General features: G+C 38.6%; 1 protein-coding gene across 7 annotated transcripts in view; it reads right to left on the bottom strand.

Moving 5' to 3' along the window:
• The window catches only part of ANKRD17 (ankyrin repeat domain 17), a 152,933-nt gene that overhangs the window by 10,837 nt on the left and 126,766 nt on the right, over nt 1-15,330 (bottom strand). For all 7 annotated transcript variants that reach the window (XM_043970665.1, XM_043970666.1, XM_043970660.1 and 4 more), the window contains 5 exons: nt 14,399-14,515; nt 11,541-11,712; nt 9,332-9,779; nt 8,141-8,296; nt 6,060-6,209 (listed from right to left, as the gene is read on the bottom strand). In XM_043970665.1, the coding sequence (XP_043826600.1) occupies nt 6,060-6,209; nt 8,141-8,296; nt 9,332-9,779; nt 11,541-11,712; nt 14,399-14,515 (1,043 nt within the window). The remainder of the gene's footprint in view (nt 1-6,059; nt 6,210-8,140; nt 8,297-9,331; nt 9,780-11,540; nt 11,713-14,398; nt 14,516-15,330) is intronic.

The raw sequence follows: 15,330 nt of genomic DNA, 5'->3' as shown, positions 1-15,330 counted from the left end.
ACAATGGTACAAGATAGTTCCAAAGGACTCAGGATGGAAAATGCTCTCCAAATTCAGAAAGGGCAGATTGAGCCATACTAGTTCTTTTGTTTTTGGTGCTGTTGTTTTTCTTTTTTGAGGTTTTCCCTTTTTGCTCTGATTCTTCTCTTATAACATGACTAATGCAGAAATATGTTTGATGCTATTGTACATATATAACCTATATCAGATTACTTACTGTCTTGGGGAGGGGGAGGGAGGGAGAAAAATTTAAAACAAATGTTGAAAACTTATCTCTACATGTAACTGGAAAATAATAAAATACTTTCACAATTTAAAAAAAAGAGAGAGAGAATGGGAAAGAGAAAAAGTGACTGAAGTAGTATTAACTGTGAGCACTATTATCTGTAAGAAATGAAAAAAAGAGATAACAGGATACAGGAACAGGCTCAGAAAGTTCCCTACACTGCTGGTTAAATCTGGTGAGGTCCACAGTGAGGAAGGATGATAATTCCAGCAAGGAGGCAATATATCCCTACACAAAACACTTTAACTAAGACAAGGTTTTTATAACTCGGCAAGTGACTGCGCTCAACCTGATTATATAAGTTCAATCATTGGCCTGAAAGAACAGCATTATATTAAATAACCAGATCAGCGGTCTCTTAATGTTTGTGATTATTTCCCGGGTCTGAAATCTGAAAAGTTTCCATTTGTTACATATCTGAAACCTCTACAAGGTCGCTTATTAGAAGAAATAAATAAAGCATGGGGAATGGTCAGGGGTACTTTTGAAGGTACCTAGCAGAATCCCCTGACATCTCCCGTGATCTTTTCTTCACAGGTACCTCGCATCAAGAAGTGAAAGGTTTACTCCTTGCTACATGCACTCCCACTCCTCCCATCTGGTCCAGCAGATTCACCTCAACTTTCTCTAATCTTCAGGTTCTCTTTCCCTGTGGCCAAGGTCTGCTATTCTTCAAGAAACCCTCTGTGACCCTACCATTCCCGCTCACTAGTCCTCTACCTCTCCTCCTGTCTGTTCCTTTCAAGCTGCTCTAAACCCTCTTCGGTCTGGCTTCTGATGTCATTAAACAGAAATGTCTCTAAAGCTAAATCTACTGGCCCCTTCACCCCTAACCCTAATCACTCTCGACCAATCTGCACCAAGTGATACAGTTGAAACAACTCCTAAATTTAGACAGGGTCCTCTGGGTTTTCATGCTGCTGCTCTCTCTTGGATCTCCTTTTAACTATCTTAACAGATCATTCTCAGGCTCCTTTATCCATGTAAGTCACTATGGGTATTCTCTCAGCTTTGTTCTTTTCTCTCAATAACATCACTTGATGATATCATAGCCCCCATGGGTTCAATTATCTTTATACAAAGATCACAATGTCAGGATGGATCCAAGTACACACATGTGCATGCATACACACACCCCTCCCTAATCAGTCTATCTCATCACTAAGTGTCTCTTGGACATTTCAAAGCAGATATCCTGCAGGCATCTCAAATTCAACCAGTCAAAACAGAATGAATGTATTATCTTTTCCCCAAAACACACCCCTTTTCTGAATTTCCCTACTACTACTAAGGAAATCAACTTGCTACCAGTTACCTACATTCCCAAGCTCAGTGTTATCTTTGATACCTCATTATCACTGACCCTGAATATCCAAGCAGTTGTTAAACTTTGTCCTTTTTTTTGGCTGGGCAATGGGGGTTAAGTGACTTGCCCAGGGTCACACAGTAAGTCAAGTGTCTGAGGCCGGATTTGAACTCAGGTACTCCTGAATCCAAGGCCAGTTCTTTATCCACTGCGCCACCTAGCTGCCCCATAAACTTTGTCCTTTTAACCTTCAGAGGATCTCTGGTACACAAGTCCTTTTTACTCACTACTATAGTCCAAACTCTTACCACCTCTTGCTTGGACTACTGAAATAGCATTTTATTTCAAATCTGCCTCAAGCCTCTCCCCACACTAACCCACCCTTCACAAAGCTTACAAAGTGATTTTTCTGCCTTTTAGAATCTTTGGCATCTTTCAAGACTATGAAAAAATACCACCTTTGTGCAGGAAGCCTTTTCCCCAATTACCCCAGATAATAGAGACTTTATCCTCTAGAACAAAGCTTCTTAAACTGTGGGTTAGGATCTCATATAGGGTCAAGTAACTGAATTTGGGGGGAAAGGGGGGTGTCAGGAAGGGGGTGGTAAGGTTGTAGCAAAAAAGTTGGCAGTAAATGTTTAATTTATATACATTATTATATTCTGGGAGTCATATAAAAATTTCTCATGCAAAAAGGGGTCTCAAGTAAAAAAAGTTTAAGAAGCTCTGCTCTAGGTTACCCTCCAATAATTCTACATATACCATAATCTCTCTTCCTCTATGGGAGTGTAAATTCCATAAGGGACCGAGCATGATTCTGCCTTACTTTGCATTCTCAGTGATTTGAAAAAATGTCTGGTACATATCAGGGGCTTAATCAATGTTTGTTGATCAATAAACTGAATTCAGAAGTTTTGTGGTATTATACTCAGAACTCTAACAATCAATAGGATACAGTCAATGATGAATCTAATCACTGAGGTAGAGATGAGAGCTGGCTAAAGGAGGTGGAGGGTCTGTTCTAAATAGGGGGATTAAGAATGAATAACACCCCCCCAAAAAAGAATGAATAAACCAAAAAAAAAAAAAAAAGTAGGGGGCAGCTAGATGGCACAGTGGATAAAGCACCGACCCTGGATCAAATCTGGCCTCAGACACTTGACACTAGCTGTGTGACCCTGGGCAAGTCACTCAACCCCATTGCCCCACAAAATTAAAAAAAAAAAAACAACCAAGAATGAATAAACATTAAATACCAACAAAAGCATGTGACAGTAATATAAGGTCCTTAATGATTAAATGATCAGCAACCAGAATTGCTAAGAATAAGAAAAATGGAAATTAAAAGGACTCTGAGGTAGGACCTTATATACATCCTAAGCAGCTTATCACCAGGAAGAATGATTCATTCAAATATTTGGAGCAGCACTATTTAAAATAGTAAAAATCTGTAAACAAACTAAAAGCCTAATGGCTATGACTAGCTTAAATTTTAGCATATGAATGTTTTGGTATGTTACTGCTCCTTAAAAGAATAAAAAATTATGAAGGGGAAAAAAGAGAAAGACTTTTATGAGGTAATGAAAAGTGAATAAAGAAGATCCAAAAAATAAATATTCATACTGACTACAAGTATGTAAAGCAAGATAACATTAAATTACAACAAAATTCAGGCCAAATACAATGGGTAAACACTGATACTACCTTGTTAAAGTGTCTTAAAGCCTGTCTTCCTTTCTCTTAAATGGTAAATGAGAAAAAATGTACAGAAGCAATGTTTCTATACCTACTTAGTCACAGATACTACTGTGTTATTTTCAGGGAGTGCATATGGTTTGGAGATATTTGCGGGGTTTTTTTTTTGTTTCATTAAAACAAAATTTACCAAACATGAAAAACAGAGAAAATCCCTGACATTTTGTACAGAGTACAATCATTATTATTTTTTTTTTGGCGAGGCTATGGGGCTTAAGTGACTTGCCCAGGGTCACACAGCTACTAAGTGTCAACTGTCTGAGGCCGGATTTGAACTCAGGTACTCCTGAATCCAGGGCCAGTGCTTTATCCACTGCGCCACCTAGCTGCCCCTACAATCATTATTTTTAACACTAACACACCAATGATCAGTTTTACCAACACTGATGTTGATGTTTCTTCCAGTGGATTGGGCTGGCTATCAAAGTCTTATGTATACCTTAAAATAGAGATTCTTAATTTTGAGTCATGGACCCCTTTAGCAATTTGTCAAAGCCTAATGATCTTTTCTCAAAATCACATTTTAAATAATTGAAGGAAATCCTGGATTAGAAGTTAGTGAAAATAAGGATGTCTTTCTTACCATCCAAGTTATGAACTTTATCAGTTCTCCAGAGGAAGAACTGACAGAAATGAGAAGTAACAGCCAGCTGTTAATGTAATGAAAGCAGGAGGTCAAACAAGTAATGCAGGCAAACAGCTATAAAAATTCAGAAGGAATCACTGAGGACTTATAAATGTAGACAAAGTAACCTGCAGAATGTATGGCTCCCTCTACATTTTCAAGGATGTGCAGGATTTGGGTAAGTGGGGGGAAGGAAGCAAGCATTCTCCAAGGTGGTTTTTGGGGCAGTGACGGTGCTAAGAAGGGAGAAGTAGACAGGGGAAATGTCCATTGTGGGAAAGATGTGCAGAATGTATAGACGAGCCTGTTTCAAGCAAGACCTTAATGTCTGAAACAGAAGAGCAAAAGGGGTCCCTCCTTTTACAGAAAAGGGCGAGAGGCTGATGCTGGTTATCTTCAGGAGCTGGTGAGCTCTTCATCAAACCATTCTGCCCTACTGGGCACTCAGAGGCATCGGACAAGTCAGAGACACCCTTGCGTCTCAGCCTCATCTGCAAAATTAGGGACTGGGCATAAAGAAACTTTACAATCCCTGTCTAGCCCTGTTATCTGGTCAGCTATCAGAGACACCGAGTTCTGCCCAAACGCTCCTCAGTATCTGATCTGCCCCTGCCTCGGCGCTGACCCTTCCCAGACAAGGCCTTATTACTTCTTTGTAGAAATCTGCCTTCTCTTCAGACTGCAGTCACACTGAAAGCAGTAAGATCTTTCCTAAACTCAAAGTGAACAGAATTCTCCTCTAAAAATCACCCTTCTCCTTGTGTCACTCATTAGGCATCACCCTATCACCTTACATATATTAATGCCAATTCTTCAAGCTTACATGCCTTATTTCCCTATGAGGACTCACAGACATTTGTAACTCCACTATTACTTGAACACAATGCTATCCACATGGCAATGGTTAGTGTCCAATAAATTCCTACCAAAAGTGAAATATATTTAAAACATTAAAATATTATCTTAGCAAGCATTTTCTTGCAAAAGGGCACAAATGATTCTCAAAAGAATGTGCAAGAAATATGTCTTTTATACACACACACACACACACACACACACACACACACACACACACACACACACACACACACACACACACACCCCTATATCAGATTACCTGCTGTCAGGGGGTGGGGAGGGAGAAAAATTTGAAATCTTATAAAAACAAATGTTGAAAACTATCTCTACATATAACTGGAAAATAATAAAACTTTTATTTAAGAAAAAAAAAAGAATGTGAAAGCACTTAACAGTTTCAATAAATGCTTCCTGGCACTGACCTTTTTCCTACAATATGATTCCCACTTTCTAAAGGGCACTCAGACAGGGTTAAACATTTTCTCAGGTTAAATGAATTACTATGTATGATTACAGCATAAGTGTTCAAATCCCAAGGACATCCAACTCTTGGCAAAAAGAATGTCAAATATTACCATCTGAGGAAGTATATCCTTCCCTAAAAGGCTCACAATATTCTAGGCCATGGGTTCTAAATTGTTTTGTGTCATAGCCCCTCTTGGCTACTGTCTGGTGAAGCCTATGGACCTCTTCCCAGAATCATGTTTATAAATATAAACCATTAAAAAAAAAAAAAAAAGAAGAAGCCTATTTTAAAAGGAAGTCAATTGTAATGAAAAATATATTCAAATTAAAATAAAAATACCAGTTCATGGTCTTCAGATTAAGAACATCCCACCTAGACAATACTTTCATCACAAAATTAGGGAAAGTAAAAGACAAATCATTTCTACCTTTTAACACAATTATACAACATTCTCTAATTCTGAAGGAATGGGTAACACCTTTCACAGTTCTCTAAAATATTTTACAATGGCAATGCAGAACTTAACTAAATATGGGCATTTTGTCCTAAAATTTTAAAGTGATAGACATCTAAGTATTGATGAAAAGAATGGTAACATCCTGAAGGAAAAATAGTTTTTCCAGAAATTAAGGGAAAATTAATCAGAATGAACAGAGATTGTTAATAAGTTTCAAGTTCAACTAGAAATGCAAATAATCCTGACATTAAATTATAATATCACAAAAAATGGAGGGGAAAAGCACAAAAGAAAAGTCTATTTTGCCTTATCGTTATTATCCGGTCCCCTGTCTTGTCTTTCTGCTTATCGATATCTATATGTGCTCCAGTGAACTCCCGAATAGCATTGATATTACAGCCGCCCCTTCCAATCACTCTGGAAATAACTGTTGATGGAACAGAAACTTTCTTTGATCTATTTTTTAAAAAAAGGGAGAAAAAGAGAGAAATCGTTATGCTAATAGTTAATGAATAGTAAAATATTGGGGAAAAAAGCACTAAACATTTCTATGCTATTGCTAAACAGAACTGAACATTATTCCTTATATATCTAAACTTTACGCTATTTCATCTTCAATTTCTTATCCTCTAACACAAAGCTTCTTAAAACTGAAGGTGGGAGTCATGAAAAATTTGGCAACAGTAAAAGGTTATAAATACCTATTTTATTGTCCCCCTTTTTCTTATTGCCACATCTTATTCCCCTTTCCTTTGTGTGGTATTTCTTTTGGGTTAAAATTCCTCTTACTTTATAGTGTACAATGTAAATTTACACAACCAAGAGACATAAAAGACTGTTTTAAACCTAGAAATCCAGTGAATTTTTGAACCATCATTTTAAGTAAAGTAGACCTTCATTTGTTCCCATTAACTGGTGACAGAAATGAATTGATGAAAACCTTGAAATAAGTGTTAAGAAAGATTCATCCAGTTCAAGGATAGGTTCTTATCCATATGTGTATGTGTATATATGTACAGATGTATATAAAGAGGCTGAGACTGTCTTAATACACAATATTCACTTGAAATAGACATTTACACAAATCATTAAGTCTAACTTTTTTTATGTTCTTATAGAGATTAAATGTAGTTGCTGGAACTTTAAAGTACAAATTGCTTGGTAACCATTTCTTTATAAATATAGTCTGAATGATCTCTGAGTGTTTAACTGTCTAATGAACTATATTTTTATTCTCATGTCATTTTCAGACACAGGTCTTATTTTCTTTCCAGGGACTATTCCTCAACACTGGGTATATAACTATAATAAAAAGAAAGACTCAAGTGAAACATTTGCTCTGGTTTTAATTGCATCTGGAAGATCCTTTGATATTCTAAGTTAATGGCTTCAGAATGGAGTAAATTTCAAACTGTTATGAACTTGAACATTATTAATTAAAAAAAAAACAAAAGTTTAGGATCTTGGACTTATTAAAAATTATCTGGGGTACAAATAAGAGTAGTTTTTTGTTCATGAGTTGTTGATAAAGATATTCTTTGGAAAAGAGAAATGGTCACAGACGTATGTATGGGGAACAAAAACAAGTGGGAATATAAAAGGATGTATACTACTAAATCACAAAGTTACACCATTTATTCCAATGCTTTTTGGAACATCCATTTTATTATCATTTGATTTGGAGGAAAATGTTCTCCACTCCACTATGACATACACTTAATTTTTTTTTTTTTTTAGTGAGGCAATTGGGGTTAAGTGACTTGCCCAGGGTCACACAGCTAGTAAGTGTTAAGTGTCTGAGGCTGGATTTGAACTCAGGCACTCCTGACTCCAGGGCCTGTGCTCTATCCACTGCGCCACCTAGCTGCCCCTACACTTAATTTTGATTTCAAATTTGGAGAGAAAAAAAATTTCTAAAAGTTCTTGAGAGAAGTGGAGGTATCATTTGGATGTCACAAAACCTGAATACTAAAACACAAAAATAAAACTTGTGTATCAAGGAAAAACTAAATACCTGCAAAGACATGAAGAAAAGATGCACAGTGGGGTGAACAGAACGAGAACAATTTATGTAATAATAGCAATATTGGAAAGACCAACACTTGGAAAAACTTAGGACCTATGGTCAACACAATGACCAACTACAGTCCAGCGGACTCATGATGAAACATACTATGCTGCTCTCCAAATAGAGAGATAGCGGACAGACTGAAACATACTGGAGTTCTTTGGATATGGCTAATATGGGAATGTGTTTTGCTTGGCCATAAATGTTTGCAATAGGTTTTCTTATTTTTTTAACAGGGTTGGAGAATTGTGGGAGAGGAAAAGAGAAAATTCAGAGCTGAAAATAAAAATGAATTTTAAGAAAAGAACATTTTACTGACCTTCTTACAACTTCCTTCCAGCCGTCCTCCCTCTTTTGCCCACGTTTAGGACTGGCTACTGTCAACTTTCCATTCGGTGAAGAAAGTGGAGAGGGAGCAGATTTTGTGCAGGTGGACAATGAATTCCCAGATACCTCACTGATAGTTTCAGTCAATCTTAAAGGAGAAAGGGAAAAATCTATTAAACCTAAGTAAAGGCTGAAAAAAGCTAAACATAATCAAGTAAAAGTGCTGGAGAAGTAATATCATCTGCTCTCCCACATTTTATCAATGAGATTAAACTTGGTGAAAAAGCAATAAGTGTGCAGCACTTACTACAAATGGAGGCGCTGAAAAGCTCTAATATTCATAAGTCAGTGTATATTTTGAAAACATGCCAATGACGATTTTGTGCTTTCCGGGGGAAGTGGTAATTTCAAATTTATTTAAAATACTTGAGGGGCAGCTAGGTGGCGCAGTGGATAGAGCACTGGCCCTGGAGTCAGGAGGACCTGAGTTCAAATATGGCCTCAGATACTTAACACTTAACTAGCTGTGTGACCCTAGGCAAGTCACTTAACCCCAGTGGCCTCACCAAAAAAAAAAAAAAAAAAAAAAGTTAAAATACTTGAAATGCACATAAGTCAGGGCAGCTAGGTGGTGCAGTGGATAAAGCACAGGCCCTGGATTTAGGAGGACTTGAATTCAAATTTGACCTCAGACACTTGACACTTACTAGCTGTGTGACCCTGAACAAGTCACTCACCCTCTCTGCCCCACAAAAATAAACAAACTAATTAATTAATTAAAATAAAGTAGCACATAAGTCTACATCTTCAACTTTTAAAAAGTATATGACAAAATAAACAAAAAAAAAAATCAAGTTTTCTAACTTCTAGATGCTCTGATTTCAAAACAGGCCATAAATAATACATCTAGAGCTGAAAGGGACCTTATTTACAGATGAGCAAACTGGGCCCCAGAGAGTAGAACTGGCTTGTGGTTCAGCCTTGTTGCCACTGCAGCCAAAAGAAAATGGAAAGACCACAAAGCATAAAATAAAGGGCAGAACAACACTAGACTAGAAGTCTGCTAAAAAAATGTCATTTGTCGGGGGGGGGGGGGGGGGGGGGGGAGGGAAACGGACGGACCACACACCACGTTTTTCACAAGATCAGCACAGGGTTAAAACAACATTTAAACGGAACTGACTTGACAGAAGTCTTGGCAGAAACCCCTTTCCTCTCCTCCTTGGGAAAGGTGACAAGTACGGAGGGCTGCTTCTTGCTGCTCTGAGCAGGCAGCGGGGCAGCGGAGGACTGACTGTCACTCTTGCGGCTGCTGTTGCTGTTGCTGCTTTCATCACTGCAGCTGGAAATCCTCATGTTGTCACTGTCGCCACTTTCACTCGTACTGCTACTTTTGGACTCTCCGTTCACCTTTTCTGGTTGGTTATATGAGATAGGCAGCTGATCATCAAATATAATCTGAACGTTTTCTGGAGTGATTTTATTTTTTCTGTTTTTCCTTTTTGAACTGGTTGTGGTCATGGTATTGTTTCTTTTACCATGGGAACCTGCCAAAGTTGTCCAGGTTGCAGATATACCTATGGTAGTTGTGGTTGTGGCACTGGGAGGCTCCATTGGAACTTCAGGCTCATCTGGTTGGATGGAAAGGGGATGGGAAATGTCATCAAAATTTCAAGCAGAGTATTTCAAACACAAATATATAGCAAGACTTAACTGACCTACTGTTCCTACAAGAGACTGTTAAGGAATTTCAAATTACAAAATAATCATAATTATAACAACACTATAGCCTCTGCAGGTGGGGCCTTGGCAGGCAACTCGCCTAGGGGAAGGAACCCTGATTTCAGACCTCCGATACCTTGTGGCTATACCCATATATGGGAAAGGCTTCAGGAGTTAACCCTGAGGAAAAATCAGGAGTCGGAGGCCCTTAGGCAGTTGGATGTTGGACATGACATCCCTCTGGCACCTCCTGCGGCGGCACTGGTGCCAAACTGTACTGGCTCTGCCTCTCCTTTGGATCCACCAATGTCGAGGAGAGGGAAAACCTGCTGTGTGGGCAACAGCTTGTTTTCCATATTGATCTGCCCAGGCCAGCGCCCTGGAGAGGACACTCCAGCACAGCCACACTGTGGCCCGTGGCTCTTCAAGGCGCTGATCCATGGTCTGACGGAGGCCTACTACTACTACTACAGCCTCTGCATTTATAGACAAATAAAAGGTTCCTTCTATGCTGTATGTACTGTTTCTAGTGCAAAAAAGAAACAAATTTAATCTTTTAATGACAGTAATTCAAATTTTCTAGATGTTCCTGATTTCCAGAGGCCATAAGTTTGTAAATGAAGAGCTGAAAGGGGCCTTATTTTATCGATGGGAAAATTGAGGCCCAGAAACCTGAGCCAACTTGCTTAAGAAGATCCAAGTAGTAATGGGGAATTCGAGGGGATTCAGCCACCAGCACTATGACTGGGCTCAGCTTGATTTCCAATGCATCACAAGACAGCTCTAAATCTTCCCTAAACCTCATCCCTAAGAAATGGTAAACAAAAGTTAAATGGTACCTGCTGCTGTTTTGGGGTCAGCAAGGAAATGCTAATTTCACTATTCCAAGTCCCCAAATGTCATTAACCCTTTTCTCCCTGTCTATTTCACACACAATTCCCAAGGGCTAGACTAAATCATGTGAAGGGAATAGGGAAAGGGAAGGGAAGATAGAATGAAGGGGAAGAAAAGCCTAGTCCCACAAGTACTATGAGAAAACAATAAGACAGAAGTAACTTCCTGATCCTTCTTCCACTGGGGTAAACAGATTCTAAATGGAAATGCTGCATTCCATTTTGTTAAAAGGCATCCTCCTTTACATTTGAAAGAAATAAGAAGTGTTACTGCAACTTACTGTTAACTTTGTCAGTGTGTAACTGTGTGAGTTATTTATTGAAAGGAAATGAGAACAAACAAGAATTTTGAAGTCTGCAGGTTAGTAGTGGTGGAGGATATTAAGTACTCACATTGTAACTTACCGATTAAAGGGTAAGAATATAATTAAAAACAAATATCATCAAAAATAAAACATACTTGGAGGCAGCTAGGTAGCACAGTGGATAAAGCACAGGCCCTGGATTCAGGAGGACCTGAGTTCAAATCCAGCCTCAGACACTTGACACTTACTAGCTGTGTGACCCTGAGCAAGTCCCTTAACCCTCATTGCCCCACCAAAAAAGAAAAAAAGAAGAAAAGAAAAGAAAAATAAAATATACTTTAAGGGCTTTAAAATGTCTAAAAGCTTTTGTAAAGTTCAAATTACTGTTAATGAATGAACAAATGAAATATGACTTTTGACAGAAATGTGTTAGATAAGAAAATATGCTTTAATATGTATATTTCAAGAATACCTTCAACTTTAAGCTTTTCTTTCTCTTGAGCAGCTTGTAGTTCGAAGTTTTCTTTATTTTTTGCTTCAATTTCTTCTAGTTTCCTTCTTTGTTCCTCTTTTTTCTTTCTTCTCTTCTCCTTTCTCTTTTCTCTCTTGGCAGCCAGAGCCAACCTCCTACTTTCTTCCCTTAGCTATTGAGAGAAATGTTAAAGAGAGATTGTAACACCTAATTTTTCTTTTCTTTTTTTTTTTTTTTAGTGAGGCAATTGCGGTTAAGTGACTTGCCCAGGATCACACAGCTAGTAAGTGTTAAGTGTCTGAGGCCAGATTTGAACTCAGGTACTCCTGACTCCAGGGCCGGTGCTTTATCCACTGCGCCACCTACCTGCCCCAACACCTAATTTCTTTAAAAAAACAAAAAGGCATTTCAAACTAGAAATTATAACTTCTGAACTCAAACTGTAAAGTTCTGAAGCAAATCTGATTCTTTTAAAAGAACTTTTGGGAATTTTATAAAATTAGATTCGCTGTCTTTGTGTAAGTCCACATTGAATTCACCCCAAATTACAAGAGAATGTATGTGAACTTGAAAGACTTAGCACCAAGGTGATCTGTTCCCCAGCCATATTTCTCTCTAATAAATCTCTTTTATTTAAAAAAAAAGGAAGACAGGAAAAATTCACTAAATAATCAGTTTTACTTCTTGATTTATAGATGGGAAAAAAGGTACTCTTTAGTCCCCAAATATCAGAGCCATCTAAATTGTTTCAGAATATAAAGAACAATTTTCTAAGCTTATCATCACTTATATAATCAGTTCTAAAATATTTCCACAAAGCCTTCCTAGAACATCCCAAAAAAGAGTGGAGTAATCTTATTCATAATATTGATCTTCTATATCACTAATTTAACCATTACATACTGACCTTTTAGTAACTTTTGTGTCCACACCAGTGCCTATCTTTGTGACTTGGTTTACCTGTAAACTACGGGAACATAACTAAACCCCCTGAAGCCCCCAAGAACTAGTATGATAATCTGATTGTTTGAATCACAGAATGACCCCAAGGGACAACTCATCTTTCCATACATTCCAGAAATTTAAGATGTGTTTAGGTTAACCAGTTCTTTCTTTAGGAGAAAATACCTTAAGAAGGAGAAGCCTTTCTGCAATTCTGGACATAAATTATTTTTAAACGAGATGTCACAATTAGCTGCTACAATTTTAGGAAGGGGAGTCACAGTTTAGGAACAATATGCCAGAGTGGCTCTGGCTAGGAAAGAGGAGGATGAAGAAGGTGACAAGAAAGAACTGTGCAGGGCCTTGGTGGTGTTTGGGGCACCACTAAAACTATTAGTGTTATAACAGGGCCATGTTGCCAACTGCTATGAAACCTCTAGACCATTCGGGACCGTTGGGATCTTCGGTTAAACTGAACCCAGCTGAGCAGCTCCAGTTCATTGACCATTCATTGCGCTGCTCTCTTGCTCTGGGTCCAACTTCCCCAAGAGAGGGAGAAGAGCTGAGTCACAGCTGCCTGACCCGAGAAGAGGAGGTCAAACTCTGTCTTCCTGTAACTCTCCAATCCTTTCCTGCCCCAAATCAACATGTTAAGCAACCTAAGCCTCTAAAATTGATGTGCCTAGGCAATTCCTGTCCGTAAGGACAGGCTGACGGGACATAGGCATGTCCCCAGATAATGCGCAGCATTCAACTTGGTTTTCTTTATAATCATAATAAATTGTTTATGCTGAGGATAAAACCACGCTTCCCCTGGTACCAAGAGTAAATGAAATACCACTGTATTCAATAAATAATAGTTCTTAAATGATCAGAGACAGAACTGGAGAAGGAAACTTCACTTGTAAAAATAAATCACGGGGGGTGGCTAGGTGGCGCAGTAGATAGAGCACCGGCCCTGGAGTCAGGAGTTCCTGAGTTCAAATCCGGCCTCAGACACTTAACGCTTACTAGTTGTGTGACCCTGGGCAAGTCACTTAACCCCATTGCCCCCGTTTAAATAAATAAATGAATGAATGAATGAATGGATGGATAAATAAATAAATAAATCACGGGGCAGCTAGGTGGCGCAGTGGATAGAGCACCAGCCCTGGAGTCAGGAGGACCTGATTTCAAATCCGGCCTCTTGACATTAATTGTGTGACCCTGGGCAAGTCACTTAACCCCAACTGCCAGAGAAGAGAAGAGAAGAGAAGAGAAGAGAAGAGAAGAGAAGAGAAGAGAAGAGAAGAGAAGAGAAGAGAAGAGAAGAGAAGAGAAGAGAAGAGAAGAGAAGAGAAGAGAAGAGAAGAGAAATCACTATATCTGGACTTTAAAAATAGCACTGGTACAATCAAGGACACTTTTTGTGGGTACATAATATCTGGAGGCAGTATCAAATAACTTTAGAACAACTGTGTTAATAATTAGACCAGAACCTACAAAAATATACAATGACAGCAGCCAGATTCAATTTAATTTAAAGTGATATTGCTTTTATCACCTTCTATGGCGACTGTGTTAATCATCTCTTACCTTAAGATACCCTTGGTTCTTATGATATATTTTTCGCATCTCTGTTTTCTATATATGTGTGTGTACAGTCATAGCTAGACAGTGATAGGCATGTGTCACCTTCCCTTAGTGAAAGGTAAGTTGCTCAAGACAAGGTATGATTTGTTGAATTGTTCTGTCCTGTCCCCAGTGAGGGCCTGGCACCTAAAGGTCACTAAAGAAAATGCTGGCTGAGTGACTGCATCCTGTGATGTTCAGTACTGTTTCAGCTCTAAATGGTAAACTAACACTTACATGACCGAAGAGAGTTCGCTGACACTAAGGAAGAAAGGCGAGTTCTGTCAAAAAAGGCAATTGATTACCTTTTCCAAGTCTAGTTCCTCCAAAAGGATGCTGGCATTCTTGTTTGCTTCAGCGGCCTGTCTATCTTTGGCTTGTACTATTGACTCCATACACAGGTGGCACTTTTTCAGCATCTCCTGAAAGGAAAAATGAAATAAATTTCCAATCTAAAAGAGGAACGCTAAATGACATGAAATTAATGGCATAAATTCCCAAGATTCTCTTTTCATACTATAATGGGAAAAAAGTTGGCCTCACAGCTGGGAGATATGGGTTCCAGTCTCACCACAGCCATGTACTGCCCATGTGACCCTGGTCAAGTCTCTTCCCTCTCATGGTCTCAGGCAACTCCAAGACTATCAGGGCAGAGAAGGCGCTGACCTGCACTGGGTGACATGCACTTATGCTGATGAAATCATAAGTCAAGTCCCTCTGCCCTATTTAAACCCCATTCTCCTGAATCACAATAAAAAGATGAAAATGAGAGGCTGACAGTATAAATGCTGGCTTAAATGGATAAATAAGCAAAATGTACATGCCTGTAAACACCCAGCTCTGGTGGGCTAAGAAATAAGGTGTTTCATGATGAAACCTCTCAAGGAGCCATTTAATTGATCTAGGTACCAGAGATGTTACAAAGAAAAATCAACTGCCTATAATTTCAGCTATGACACCCAACTAATGAAGGCAAATGAAGCAGCTAAGGACTTTGTTCAACTCAATAAAATTCAATAATCATTTATTTATTGGGTACTAACTATGTGGCAGGTACTCTGCTAAGCACTAGGGATATAAAGAAAAAGTAAAAGACAGTGCATGACCGTCAGGAGCTACCAGTATAGTGGAGGAGACAGCAAGCAAACAACTATGTAGAAACCAGGTAACAGAAGGATAAATCCAGGAGAGTCTCAGAAGCAAGTCAATAAGGTAAAAAGCCTAGAAAACGCTTTCT

Source organism: Dromiciops gliroides, chromosome 6 (assembly GCF_019393635.1).
Source record: "Dromiciops gliroides isolate mDroGli1 chromosome 6, mDroGli1.pri, whole genome shotgun sequence".
In the NCBI taxonomy this organism is placed as follows: domain Eukaryota; kingdom Metazoa; phylum Chordata; class Mammalia; order Microbiotheria; family Microbiotheriidae; genus Dromiciops; species Dromiciops gliroides.
This window is presented reverse-complemented; position numbering and strand designations above follow the sequence as displayed.